This window comes from Phoenix dactylifera, chromosome 17 (genome assembly GCF_051530095.1).
Source record: "Phoenix dactylifera cultivar Ajwa chromosome 17, Ajwa_hap1_PhDact_Kaust_v1.1, whole genome shotgun sequence".
NCBI classification, from domain to species: Eukaryota; Viridiplantae; Streptophyta; class Magnoliopsida; order Arecales; family Arecaceae; genus Phoenix; species Phoenix dactylifera.
Genome location: NC_143206.1, coordinates 18,962,286 through 18,976,614, shown reverse-complemented (window position 1 = coordinate 18,976,614; position 14,329 = coordinate 18,962,286). Strand labels below are relative to the sequence as shown.

The 14,329-nt window shown below is 40.2% G+C and overlaps 1 protein-coding gene and 1 pseudogene across 2 annotated transcripts; both read right to left on the bottom strand.

Moving 5' to 3' along the window:
• Positions 1-1,886: 1,886 nt before the first annotated feature.
• On the bottom strand, positions 1,887-5,639 carry LOC120112917 (very-long-chain enoyl-CoA reductase-like; annotated as a pseudogene). Its single transcript, XR_015974484.2, has 4 exons — positions 5,464-5,639; positions 4,876-5,352; positions 2,484-3,176; positions 1,887-2,188 (listed from the first exon to the last, which is right to left on the bottom strand). The product of XR_015974484.2 is annotated as a very-long-chain enoyl-CoA reductase-like (transcript).
• A 4,528-nt stretch (positions 5,640-10,167) lies between these two features.
• LOC103721978 (E3 ubiquitin-protein ligase XB3-like) lies at positions 10,168-13,346 on the bottom strand. Its single transcript, XM_008812374.5, has 8 exons — positions 12,988-13,346; positions 12,826-12,885; positions 12,655-12,726; positions 12,425-12,546; positions 12,168-12,308; positions 11,945-12,052; positions 11,062-11,320; positions 10,168-10,853 (listed from the first exon to the last, which is right to left on the bottom strand). The coding sequence occupies exons 1-8, from the start codon at positions 13,168-13,170 to the stop codon at positions 10,476-10,478; spliced, it is 1,323 nt and encodes a 440-aa protein (XP_008810596.2). The 5' UTR covers positions 13,171-13,346; the 3' UTR covers positions 10,168-10,475.
• Positions 13,347-14,329: the final 983 nt, after the last annotated feature.

The following is a 14,329-nucleotide window of genomic DNA, read 5'->3' as shown; positions in this document are numbered from 1 at the left end:
CCATTAAATGCCCGCCCGCACCGAAGAAGCCAAAGATGCTGAGACGATGGCATTGCATAAGAATCAAGGCAGGAACCGGTCTTGTGCGTCGCCGCATCGAGACTGGATCGGCTTTGTTCCCCGATTCCGACGATCTCAGCACGAGGAAGAAGAAGGCCAGAGAAGATGCCACCGCCTACCGTTGACTCTTCCGTGTATAATTTTTAGTAAGAGAATCTATTGATATATATACGCATGGCTCTGGTTGCGTTTATGTTGGATACTGACATGAATCCGGTCGGCGTTTCGGAAGCTATCATCTTTCTTTGATTATTTCTGTTCATTCTCTCTTAAGCCAAAGATTAAATTTTGGCACTACTTTTCTTGCCTTTGGAACTCTTGGGGTTGACTAGATCTCAATCTGTGCTATAAGGCAAGAAGTTTCTATAGATGAAGTACTTTCTCATGAAGCTTGTGTGGTTTGTTAGTTGATGTTGAGGTGCCCTCTTTCTCCTTTTGGTTCCTTTCCATCTTGGCCTGTTCCATTGACTTGGATATAGCCCGGAGGAGAGGGAACAGGTATTAGTAAAATCAAGAAAGTTGCTTGAAATTTTTCCATTTTTTTCTTGGAAGAAAAAGGTTTGTTCTATTGTGGTTTTACATGCATCAAATGGTCGACTTCATGATAAGCAAACTACGGGGCATGCAAGTTCTCAAGTTCTAGCATCTGTGCCGCCAGATCGAAAATAAGAAATAAGAGGAATAAAGCTCATATACAGAAACGGGGTGTGGGGTGCTGCTTTCTTGATTTTTTGAGTTATATAAGCTTTTAAAAAGAAATTTGCTTTCTTTTTCAACAATACAATTTGGGGAGGAAGATGGAAGATGAATGATCTCATCCTCAACAATGCAAAATGGATGAATATATTATGATGAAGCCGGATTTTTTTTTTATTTATACCAAGCTAGAGAAAATAAATTCATGTGAATCAGAAAATAAAATATAAGAAAGACAGAAGGAATGTCCGATAATGCAATCCATAAAGTAGTTTTTATATGATTTGCCACATATATCATCATCCAATCAATGTTAATGCTGACTTTCCTGCCTCATAAGAAAGCAGAGCAAAATTCATTCTCCAGCAAGTATTATTTTTGACTTGCATAGTTTTCTTGAACAGGACACCAATATACAGTAGCCTGAATTAACAGCCATGGCAAGCCCCAAAATTGATGACGCAACAAGCTTTTCGAGCACGCATGAACCTTCACTTAATAACAACAGTTCTCATGGTAGATAGAACATGGGAAAGAACCTGCTATTCTCCTGTTCCTCCACATGAAACAGGAAGGTATAATGGCTTTGACATTTGCCATATATAGCCACCAGTGAGAAGAGGCACAGATGAATTCATGGTATCAACCATGCTTGAATTTTTGGTAATATTTTATTGACATTACATTGAGGATGAAAAATGTCACAACTCAGGGAGATATTTTTTGGATTTTTTAGTCCTACATAAGTACTCAAGATCTCCTCGGCAAATAATCAATGTGGACTAAATACACGCCCACATATGTCCTCACATACTCTTCCGTTCAAGCCTTAACATTCTCGTCAATCTAAATGTTCAAATCCATTCAAATTTAATTACAAGCACCACGATAGGCTCATGGTCAGTCTCCAGAAACCCGTGCTGCAGTGTCCCCTAATCCACATAACCTATGGGCCCTGTCCGCTCTGATATCATTTGTCACAACCCAGGATCTCACCCAAAAAAGCTAGCCAGAAGATATTTTTAGGTTCTTTAATTCTGTATAAGTACGCAAGATTTTCTACAAATAACTGATATAGGACTAAACACAAGCCCACACGAGTCTATCTAAAAACAAATTAAAAACACTCATGATCAAGAGGATCGATTGATTGAAATCCTAGGATGAGAATTACACATCAAAAACTGATTCACAAAACAAAAAATGGTATGCAGTGGAAGGCATAAACAACAGACGATTATGCTCGGTACTAAAAGTTCCGGAAATACAAACTCGTTGGAACAGAAATATTAAGCTATGACTAACAAGGTTCCATGACTGAGTGGGTCTTAAGAATAGAGAAACCAACTCAAACAGCCGTCGCTCAGATCAATGGAGGAAGTATAACCCAGCACCATGGGTGCCTAGTTCTTCCTTCTTTCCCTTCAAATAACTGCAGGAAAAGCAGCAGGTGTAAAGAAATTGTAGCCCCGAGACTGACAACCCAAACAGCGGATGGCTTGATTAACCAAAGCTTGATTAAGAGCATGCAAAGTCCAGCAATTCAATCAGTTTGTATAATATGAATTTTAAAAAATAAAAATAAAAGTCTTGACTGTTTAGTGTGCAGGAAATTAATGTGACATTATAATGGTGGTATATGACCATCCATTATGTAGAGCTGAACTGAAAATGTAGACGTAGAATTACTTGATAACATCTGGAACATGAAAGAGACTGATATTTACCTTCAGCCGGCGGTGCTTTCAAGAGTCCAATCAGCCATTATAAGAGCAGTTACTGCAAGAAAAACGTAACCTGCTACTGTCTGCATCGCAATACTGAAACCAAGCCACTGATAGATCTCCATAGTGTAGTTCGAACATGTCAAAATTTTGAACGACAACCTATGAGGAATCTGATACCCACCATTGCCTTCAGGGCTTCTAAGGTTCCTTAACAAGAGATGGCAATAGAAGTTCGAAACTTGGCAAATCAACCCATATCCAAAACCAATGTTCATTTGCGTATCACTCGCAGGTGTATAAAGCCGGTGGTTTTTCGCATAGCAAGCAATGAATGCAGAAAGTCCAGTAGAAGGCACAGTTTCTGAATGCATTAGTCGAAGGTGAGGTTGCATGGTTAAATCCATGGATGAAGAATGTTTCCATGATAACAGTGGAAGCACCACTAGTACAGAGCATAGGTTGGACAGATTAATGGCATGCTCGCCCACATAGCCGAAATATTTGTACACTGGATGGTAGTAGAAGATGGGGAAGATAATTGAGGGGCCCAAGTACTCCCACAGTCAAAACTTTTGCATTTTTATCAAAATAATCTGGCATGCTTGACTTCAAATTAAGGACGACTGTCTTCCCCTGGCTTTTCTGCTGCAAGGGAAGGGTAAGATGTAGCCTAGAAGTAACAGAACTTTCTTGCTGTCTTATAGAAAACAATGTGTCAGGAATCAACAATTAAGTAATAGCTTACGTGTATGTAAGTATGTATTTATATGGACATTTGTAAGCAAGAACTGCACTGTAGCATTAAGAATTAGATGCAAGAGAAGTCTCTGATTTTGTTAGAGCTGTTCTGAAGGCCAGACAGATGGGAAGTATATATCAATAGTTTAGAAGTATCTCAAATACTTGCAAGAATTATATGTGTATTGTTTTAAACAAATAACCTAGTCATGCTTTTGTGCCTGATAGCACTTCAATTTCATGGAAAAATCAACATCCACCATTAATCACCAAAATCAAGCCGTTTGCATGTATCATTGTATAATTTGCAAGGTAACATGCTTTGTCAGAGCACGATCCTATGGATTCCAATACACATATAATTCTTGCAAGTAATTGAGATCATTTTACATGCTTCATACCATGTCATCTTCAGATTTCAATCAGTAATTCTGTATTTATTGTTTCAAAATATGTGAGAAGTTCTTCATGGCATCTGGTAAGAAGCTAGTCGGGAGAATCCCAACAAAAAAATTATCAGTCATTTCTTGAACAAATTGGGCACACAGATAACAGCGTCTAATTTAAACAGATTCCACCAACGAAATAAAGGTTTTGGATTCTTTGCATTTACCTTGTGGCCTCTTCAGAACACGGAATCAGGATTTCTGTTCATCAGTGCAGTTTTCCAAATAATCCAAAATTTTCAATTTCATCATAATTATTGTAGGTCTTTTTGTAGTTAAGGATCTTATAGACTAAGCAATGTAAGCAGCCAACCAAAGTTTTAAATGCCGGCGGGACGGAGTGTCGGGGCCATCCTCTCCCATTCTTGGGAGAAAACGAGATTGGCATGGGGTCGGAATTCTGAAACTCATCCATGTAGAGAAAGAAGAGAAAAAAAAAAAGAGAAAGAAAGAAAAGAAAGAAAGATGAAGAAAAGGAAAAGTCAAAAGGAGGAAGAAGGAAAGAAAAGAAAGAAGAAAAAAAGGAAAAGAATAAAAAAAAGGAAGGAGAAAGATGAAACAAGAGAAGGGATAAGAAGAAAAAGAAGAAGAAAAAGGAAAGAAAAAAAAGGTAGGAAAGAAAGGGAGGAAAGAAAAAGAAAGAAAAGGAAAGAGGAAAGAGGAAAGAAGAAAGGTACTTACAGGACTCTCGATGCTGCGATGAGGTGGGATGGTGAGGCATCCTGTTCTATAGGAACCGGGATATCTCCGTCCCATAGGATTTAAAATTTTACAACTAACTATAGTACCTTAACTCTCTAGAGTGGTTGAACTAGAGCATGATGATCTAAAGTTGGTCTTTAGTATATTACAAGGGTAAAAAAGTAAATTATGGAGATATTTTTTTGTCTTTAGATCAAGAATTTAAGAAAATCCACACTAGTATCAAGAAAATTGCATATCCAAACCAGTAGTATAGGAGACACTTTAAGACAAGTCTCAAGCATAACCTACAGACCTAATTTGTATAGGTTCACCTTTAGTAATGCCTGCCCCTAAGATAAATAAACAAGGCGTGGTGCGACAATCTCGTAAATAGAAGCTTAAAATATTTTACGTTGATATAATTATCATAAGAGCACAAGCAATTCAAATCATATGACTAAAATACAAATTTTTCTAGTGATGAATAAAATGGCTCTTAATTTTCTATAAGAATTTAATATTACCTTTATGATGCACAAATTAGCACTGCTTTCGGATGACATGAGTTGCCGGTAGTTGATGATTCATCAGACTAATATCTCAAACAAATCCCAAAATCTTTATTGCACATGTAAAGAGACCACCTCTGCACTTTTCTTGATGAGTTGATGTAAACGATTAACATAAGGCTACACGCAATGCAGCACAACCCTTCCCAACATCTTCATTATATTTACTCAAAACAGCTTCTCGACCTTGAGTTTCTTTCCCCCTTTTTGTTTTTGGAGAACCAACCCTGAGTTTGTCTTTATTACAGACAAATACGACATGTATCAAACATATCCTCCACATCTGTGATCTTAAGATGGATTGAGAATCAACATACGAACCGCATCAAAAAGTTGACACCGCTCTCTCCCTTGCTATGACTGTTGTCATCTTTCATGGGCCGAGCTTTCCATTCTATAATTCCAAACTGTAGACGTTTCTCTAAAACGCTTCTAGAAGTCGGAATGTTGGATAGAGGATTCCGAAAAATGATAAGAGGATAATGATGGAGGTTTCCGAAAAACACGTCAAACCCTCAACAAGAAAATTAAGCAATAACATACCTGCTCTATCTGCGAACGTTATGGCCTTATGGGATAACACTTACTTCGAGCAAAAGAATCGCCTGCTGCAAATTCCTCGCAGTGGCCTGCGAACACACCACCAAACAGCTATACATCCTCAAGTCATCGCACTCACGAGCAAAGCAAAAGAAGGAAGCTAATGGATCCAACGCAGAAGCCAACAGAGAAGAAGAAGAAGAAGAAGAAGAAGAAGAAGAAGATCGAGGGGAAACTTACCGTCTTGTTGACCTCGATTCCGCCCTTGATGACCTATCATGTCGCGCCGAGGAGCCGACCCAGAGGGTGAAATCGGCGAGCCCTGCACTCCAACCAAGCACCGGCGTTCTCTCCTGCCCGGTCGCCGCACTTGAGCGTGCTTATTTTGGGCCAGCTGGGTTGGGTCGCAGTTGGGCCGCCCAGCTCATCAAGGAGGGCATGGGTTCGGGTTGTATCTTTCCCTTGGATCGCATTTTACACAGGCTTTAAAGCATAGCATCAGCTTCATGATCTGTGACGCAAATGGAAGGAGAGCTTTGATCTCTTCCTAGGTGATGCCCAATCTTTATGTGACTCGATGGGATGAGTACAAAATAATCGATTAAGTCCAGATTTAGGTGCTGTGTTAAATCTTGTGGGCCAAAGGCCAATTGAAAGTTTGAAGCCGTGTGATAAAGACCAGAGGCTCAAAGCACTGGGTAGGTCTGCCGGAAAGCTAAAGCATCCTCTTTTCCTTCATTAGATTCTTGCTTTCCGAGAGGTCATGCCACAAATTTTATTTTATTTTATTTTATTTTGCCGGGGTTATTCCATAAACGTTAAGGTGGCATTTGGTGCCCCCATATCCGATCACCACTGAAGTAATATATTAAATATTTTTATTATATGAATATAAAATATAATAATATATTTCTATTATAATTTAAAATTATTGTTGAATAATAATATGATAATAATATAATTAATAATATAATATGGTATCATAAATATAACATTGATATAATATATTAACAGTACATTGATATATCAATTTTTTTTACTAGTTCGAAAAGAATTTTTGTCCTCAACTTTCAGTCTAAGATCACTGATCTAGAGTGATCTTGAATTTTCGATCTCAATGATGAGTATCTCATCACTGAGTTGAGCAGCGATTTGAACGATGGGGATAATTTAGGATCACTACCATGTAAGATCGTCATAGTACAACCAAACGCAATGATCTCATCTGTTCTATCTATATCACAATTAATCTTGGGAAGATCATCCCATACCAAATGCCCCCTAACCATTATGAAAGGAGTCCACAATCTGCATGCAGCTTTGTTTCTATTTGTGCTATTCAATTAGTATTGCAGTCTTTCTCGGTGTAAAAAAGAAAAAACATTAGTATTGCACTGCTGACGCGCATGGCGTTGGGCAAACATAATTCCGTAATTTTTCATGCCCTTTTTTAAGGAAAATATTCTGGCGTTTCTTCCTTGCATGTATTGGTTATTTTTTTTTATTCCATTTTACTTTCGTGATTTGCTAGATGAAGCTTACGCTGTCTTGAGATTGTTATATTCTTTGTTACATACGTTTCTCACATAGTTGTGTAGGTTGGTCCTTGTAAAGCCTTTATTTTGGTTTTTCTCTGTTGTGTGCGCGCGTTTTAATCGTTTGGAGGGTGCTGTAATCAAGCTTCTTTTCTTTTGTTTAAAATGCTGAGGAAAAGATGTCTCATATTGCCAAATGCTACTGTTTTTTCCCCACATATATCCAGCTCCATCCTCTCCAGACCAGCTTAAAAGAAATTATATATGAACTGTCCGAAGCCTGAAATTATTAATAAATTACTAGCTCGCCTCCAAATACCTGCTGTGATTTATTCCATTTCTTCCGTTCTGCGTGTCGTAGTGGATGTAAGCAGTCGTAGTAATTGGTTTGAGCACTCGTCAATGCTCGAGCATTAATGGTCGTTTTCTTTCCCCCATAGTGCTAATAATCATTGAACTAAGCTCCAAGCATAGCATGGACATCCCAAAAGGTTTAAATTGCTTAGATCCTTCTTATCCCTAAGCTTTGCTTCCAAAATGAGATGCGCATGCCTAAAAGGAGAATCGAGGATCTCCACACTTTTTGTCACTTCTCATCCATAATAAACTATGAAGCCTTGTTTCCTCTCAAAACAAAGTATGGAAGTTGGTGAGCTTTGTGCATAGTTTGGCCCAACGCATGGCGTGTGGTGTGGCAATAACTTGCAAGAGCTTTTTCTTCAAGGCATGGTGAGGGAAAGGTGAACCAGGACCAAGGCATCGTCTTCTTCTACTGAAACTTTTCCCCCCTTTTTTTTTCCTTCTTTTACTTTCCGTTAACAAACAGTAAGAAGCGGACCCTCTGTTTTACTGAATGTTCATTGAATGTTCTCGTACTACTCTTCGCTCTGTTCTTCCATGCAGGCTACTGCGTCATTTTGGGCGCCTTATGTTTATTTTTCTGATCCTCTGTCTATTGACTCGATGACAGGAAGGTGGCTGGCAGCCATTGAATATGTGATGGTTAGTCTAACCAGGAACCTTGACTTTCTCTGGCTCTCTTTCCTTCGGTGCTCTCGTCTCTGTTCCCCAAGTCCGTCTTCTATTACTTCGTCAAGTTTGGATATAGGTACAGGATTGTGACCTATCCGGATTGATTTTTATAACATATCCTTGATTAGAAACGGAGGGAATAATGTTTCTCGAATTCTATATATATTAAGTTTGTATATAGTTTATACAAAAAAAAGAGTATATTTCAAAGGCATCTTTTCTTGAAAAAATAATATTTTTGTTTATTATGTTTCTATTATGATTAAAAATTTGGTTTGTTATGTTCTAAGTCTTCGGCTATTATTTTGTTTAATGTATGTGAAGTATCAATATTTATTTTTATATTTTATTTATTTATTTGATTTGTATGAGAAAATTGATTGCTGCAACTTTATCTGATTCAACCATCTCGTCTAACTTTACCTATCTTCCCTTGCTCCAAGATAACTACGGAGTGGATACGGACAATTGCCTACTCAACTTATCCCTAGAAAATGAAATAGTCTACCCATGTGGTCTTGGTTGCAGGCATTCTAATTTCGTGGTCCTGCGGTCATGAGTTTACCGAGCTACCGTGTCCAAGGCAATGGCGTAGGGACGAATCCACCTATTCTTTGCATTTGAGTCTTGATAGGCTCCCAAAAATATCCTAAGAAAAACTGTCGCTAGGAAGTTACATTTTCTGATATCATACGGAAACTTCCATGGGGCACATTAGATATTTCGATCACAAACCCTAGGCCTTGCTATTTTGTGCATATATTAGGGCCCACAGCAGATATTTCACAATCCAATTTGTATGAGTTTTTACAGACTGGTGGACAGCTCGAAAATGTAAATAAATGCAAGATTCTGATAGATGGAAAACGAATCTAAGGTTCACTTGCCATTTAATACCAACCTCATGATCAATTGGATAAAGGTCAGAGTTTCACAGCATAAAAAATTTCGCTATATACCTACCGACTTTGTTCTATGAATATCTTCACAATCCAAAAAATAATCTTACAGAATTATCTTTTCCTAATAAAACCTACCACAAAGTTGACTTGGATGGAGAAAGAGTTATGTTGCCAATAAAAATGACAGATGATGCTCGAATTCTTACAACCTAAGTAGTAGAGATCTTGGGCTACATTCATATCTTTATTTATCCGCCGCGCACATTGTATATATAGAAAATAAAAAGTGTAGATGGATACATCTTGCTCATTAAGTTTGTTGTTCATTAAACTAATAATCTGATGATTAGATGTACATATGTTTGGCTAATTAAAACTTTATTACTTCTACCAAGAAAAAAAGAAAAAGAACTTCATTTATTTCACATGCATGCCACTACACTCTCAATTTCGTGTGGTTTGCTTGAACTTCCAGCCTCATCCTTACGATATAATTGTGAGGGTGACTGGTGAAGTAGATATTTTGATGGATTCGGGATCTAAAAAGCTAGGGGGAGGGAAACCGAAAAAAAGAACCATCATGCTTTGATTTTAGGACTTTTTTGTTACAGAGGAGTCCTCGGAAGGGTGGAGAATTAATTTCCCGTCGATTTTATGGATGCCGCTAACCAGCAACACCAATGCGATGATGGAGAGAGCTTAACAGCTGCCATTTGGACTTTTATGATAATTTTCTCTTCCTTTATTTTATTTTTTTTAAAATGTTTATCCTTCCTTCACACGGCAACTGGGCCCCACTCCAACCCATCGACCCAATAGCACCAGCCCATCTCTCGCTCTCCAACCGAAGTTCGACCCAGAAAGCATTCATCTGATAGTAAGGCTGATGGGATCCACACAAGCCAGGTCTTTCTTTATTACCTTCACACGGAGGGAAGGAAGAAAAGAACAAGGAGAAATCTCCAAAGGTAGGGTACGGGAGGCTCCTCCACGTTCCAATACACCTCGACAACTTGGTAGATCTCGGGGGCCCCACCCCCGACAAAGTTAGGTGCCACGCTATCTTTAAATAATAGAGACATGCTTAGCTCGAGCAGTTCGGCCAGGTGCCCGCATCATCCAAGGGATCCCACAAGTCCGGCCACCTAAAAAGCCAATTTTGGGACACAGACCACACGAGAGCAATGCAAAGCTAATACGGACGAACCACCGAACTGTGGTATATCATAGCAGCCACATGATAGCCGACGGCCAAACAGTCTTTTAGATTTGAATAGTTCCATCATACATCTCTGAAGCTATGAAAGTAGAGAGAGGCAGAAGTGCAGCCCATCTTCTCCACCCTCCAAAGAAAGAAGACCACCCTAATCGCGGTGGATCTGGAGGTTAACAATGCTACGAAAGTAGACATGAACTCCCGGGGATTTGGCAAAAGCACGATGGTATTGGGGTGCTTATTTGACATCTGCTTTTGGCTTCAGAATGAGAGAATCTACAGCAGAAAAGCCATGGACTGACTGTTCAAGCTTTCGTGTATTGGGGTGTGCTAAGGCTTGCCCAACATATCGTTGCTATCGTCTATCCGTCCTGAACCACGACCCATCCTTCTGAATGATCCCATGGCAGAAGATGATAGGCCTTTGAAGCTGCTGCTTCCCTCGCTGAAATTCCAAGAACTCCTCGACCGCCTCAGCTTTGAGCTGCCCTTGTCTCCATCATCCCTGGCCTTGGCCACGACCAGCCGGGCTATGCTGCCGCGGCAGAAGGGGCAAGCCGGAGTTGGTCGGCACAAGGTCGCCGGATGCGGCTTGTTGTGGCAGCATAGAGCCAATGTGCAGTGTGCGCACATCTGGTGCCCACAGTCTTGGACCTCAATGGTGCAGACTTGGCTGAAGCAGATGCAGCAGACCTCCGCGTCGCTCGTCTGCAGGAAATTTTCACCAGATGAATCAAATACTAACAGAGTTCGGTTCATCTTATCATCGCCTCAAACACAACACGCCTACCACTAAACCAGCATGCATCCTAGTTGCATTATAGTAAAAGTATGGTAATTACTGATCTATTGAGAAGGGAATAGGGTGGTCGTCATTCGATTCAGAATGAAACTAAAAGCAAGGATCATAGGCTACCTCGGAGATATCATCATCAATTCCATCTTCTGAATGTGCAGGGGATGGCGAGGAATACGCCGTCCCCTTCAAGATCTTCTTCTCCCTTTCCCTGTTAGCTTCCATCAAAGCTGCCTCTAACAGAGCCTTTGCATCTCGATCCAGCTCGCTGATGAACTTTAATGGCGAAGGCCAAACCAGAGGCTCTGCCGATGTTGGATCTAGGAGGGCCGCACATGCTCCATGGTTTCGCTTCACAGCAACAGCATATGGTATTCTCCTGCAGATGCCAACCAGCGTAAATTTATTAAAAAAAGGAAAACAAAAAAGAATTCCCCCTCAAGATATCAGCAATTATATGATATCAGCTAACAAAAGAGCTCGCCAGATTCAAAACCCCATGGTTAGAATGATCATTTCAAGCGAACGACTTCGTGATTCAAGCAAGATATAAGATCGGGATGAGTAAAATTGATGGAGAATTACTCTTAAGAAAAAGGTTTGTCAAGACTCATAATTGAGTAGGACAAGAAAAGGATAAAGGAACATTTGTGACAATAATCTATAGCTTCTAAGATGACATAATAGGAACCAATTCAGTAAATTTCACGGTTCGGCGGTTCTAAAACAACAGACAGATGTCAATATAGAGTTTGGGAACATTGCCAGCGTCGAGATCCTAAAGAGATCCAGATCTGCAGAGTAGATCCAAGAAGGGCACTCTAATTAGAGCTCCTCATACACAAAATCTTGAAATGGAGAGACAGTCTACTCGACAGCTTGAAAATAATTTTATGATAACTTGTTGGTAACTTTTATCGAAACACCAGGCTAGCACAATAAGAAATCAAACTGTAAGACTTTCCAACTTGAGTGGCACGAATGGTGTTGAAAGAATCTTTACCCGGATGCATCCCTTTGTAGCCGATCAGCTCCCCATGCAAGCAATTCCCGGACACAATCCAAGCATCCCCCGCGGGCCGCCAAGTGTAGAGGAGTGCTTCCTGGGCAACTGCAGTTCAAGACCTACTGAGTTGGTAGCTACTCTCACAACCCCTCTACCACGAAACCCCAACAATGGAAACAGGCACATGAAAAAAGGGGGAAGGGTGAAGCTGTGAACTTACCAATATCCACCGGTGGAAGCACAAACAAGAGCACCATTGTCTAAAAGAATATGGACGCAATTAGGCCGCCTCTGCCTCGCAGCCAGGTGCAAAGGAGTCGCTCCATGGCCGTCTCTAATATTTACAAATCGAGCAAATCCCCTGAAAACATAAACACATAAAGAGAGAATGATTAGAAGAATCCGAAAAGCTTAAGATCCAGATCTATCATAGCCACCAACCAACTGTGAATGGAAGACTTGTAAAGAAAAACCCACCAGGAATCAGCTACAGAAGTGGATTGAGCTGCCGACAGAATCGCTTGCAAGCAATCCAAATGGCCGTAATAAGCAGAATAATGCAAGCATGTTCTTCCATGCAACGAATCAAACATCAAAATCTAACACCAATAAAAGTAAATCTAGATGAATATTGCCAGCGAAGCTCAAGACTTCAGGGGCACAGAGAACGTGAGAAAGATACGGAATTAGGGAGAAGTTTGGCATACATTTGCCCCGGCTTGGAGAAGCTTTTGCACACAGGCAATCTTCCCGTGCATCGCAGCCAGCATCAGGGGAGTCTTTTACCACAAAATCATACAAAGGACACGCAAAGGTCACACCTTTATGCATAAAGATCACCAGCAGAAACAAAGAAAACCATGAAACGATCTCCTCACCTGTTTGTTCCGATTTAGGACATCAGGTCTAACAGATCGACCCAGCAACATAGAAAGAACCTGAAAGCATCCAAAATCCAGAGATCAAAACCGGAGAATCACCAAAATTCCACCAAAAAGGGCCTGAGATGAAGAAAGGGAGAGCGCGCGCAAGAAACCAACCTCGACGCGACCATTGGCGGCGGCGATGTGGAGGGCGGAGAGGCGGTCGTAGATGGTAGACTGGTGGATGAGGGCGGGATCCAGGTGGAGGGCGGACTCCACCACCTCCAAGTCGCCGGCTTGGACGGCGCTGAAGAACTCGTGCTCCTGGCTCGATCTGGCGCAGCTGAGCTCCTGACCCATCCCTCTCCCCACCTCTCCGGCTCCGGCGACCCAAGCTCCCGAACGGCGCGCTCCAGTCCTAGCGTGCGCCGCTCGCGGAGGTAGGAGGAGGAGGAGGTGGGAAAGGGGGCGGGGAGGAGGGCGAGCGAGTTTAACCGGAAGGGAAGTAGTGGGGGTTTTCTAGGATTCAGCGGAAATAAGAATTTAAGCGGTTACCTCTTGGAAATGAAGATCTGCTCACCTTCTCCGGTGTGGTTACCTCTATCTCTTTCTCGGTCAAAAATCAGATTTAGAAAATAAATAAGTAAATTAAAGTTTATTGGATGATTAACTCTGGCTCATTTATCGCAGAAATTTAGATAGACAATTATAACAAATCTATTTAGATACAGAATAAAACTAGGTTTCAACTGAAAAATGCTATATACTATATCAAAATAATCTATAAAGACATGTACAATCTTCTGCATATAAAAGAGAAAGCAATGATAAAATTAAAGTAAAAAAGATAACTAAAAATTAAAAAAGCTCATCCACTTGCTTTTTATTTATAAAATAATATTATTTGATTTAGACGACTTTTGTATAAGGGTTTATGACTTTAAAAATTTATTTCACTTACTAATAAATTATGACCTATTCGTTTTAGTTTCAAATAAAAAACAATATTTTATATTAATTGATATCATTATATGTAAGATATTATAAATAAAAAAAGTAAATAAAGTGCTTATCAGAGTGTTCTCTTTCCAATATTAATTTTACAAAATTAGTAATCGGGCCGTCTCTGCTTCCAAATCCGCAACATTTAGCAATAAAATATATATTATGAGTATATTTTTCAGCTATGACCGCTTGAGAGGTGATCTCTAAATTTTAAGTTATTTTGACCTCAGGTGACCAGAAGCACTTGAGCTGGTGCTCCAGGTGGCAAATCGGGCTTGTGAGGGCGAGCCGTCAGATATTTTAAGGGAGACATCTCCTCTGCGACGAGAGGAGGAAGAAGAGCATTTGAAAAGCTTCCAACCTCGAAAGTCCAAAGTCTTAATCCCGAGTTTCCACGCGGTCCCAATCGTTTTCTGCAGACCTTTTTTATGAATCGTTTACTAAAAAGAGGCCTTTTTAGCAGTGCCGACTTCAGATCCCGTGCCCTCAATTATTTCGCCCTTCCCACTGAATT

Bases quoted from the DNA above. Each gene is read 5' to 3' on its own strand.
- LOC103721978 (XM_008812374.5), bottom strand. From the start codon at position 13,170: ATGGGTCAGGAGCTCAGCTGCGCCAGATCGAGCCAGGAGCACGAGTTC. The intron at 12,886-12,987 runs GTTGGTTTCTTG...GGATGCTTTCAG, and splicing joins CCGCCAATGGTCGCGTCGAG to GTTCTTTCTATGTTGCTGGG. The intron at 10,854-11,061 runs GTAGCCTATGAT...AATTTCCTGCAG, and splicing joins TTGATGATGATATCTCCGAG to ACGAGCGACGCGGAGGTCTG.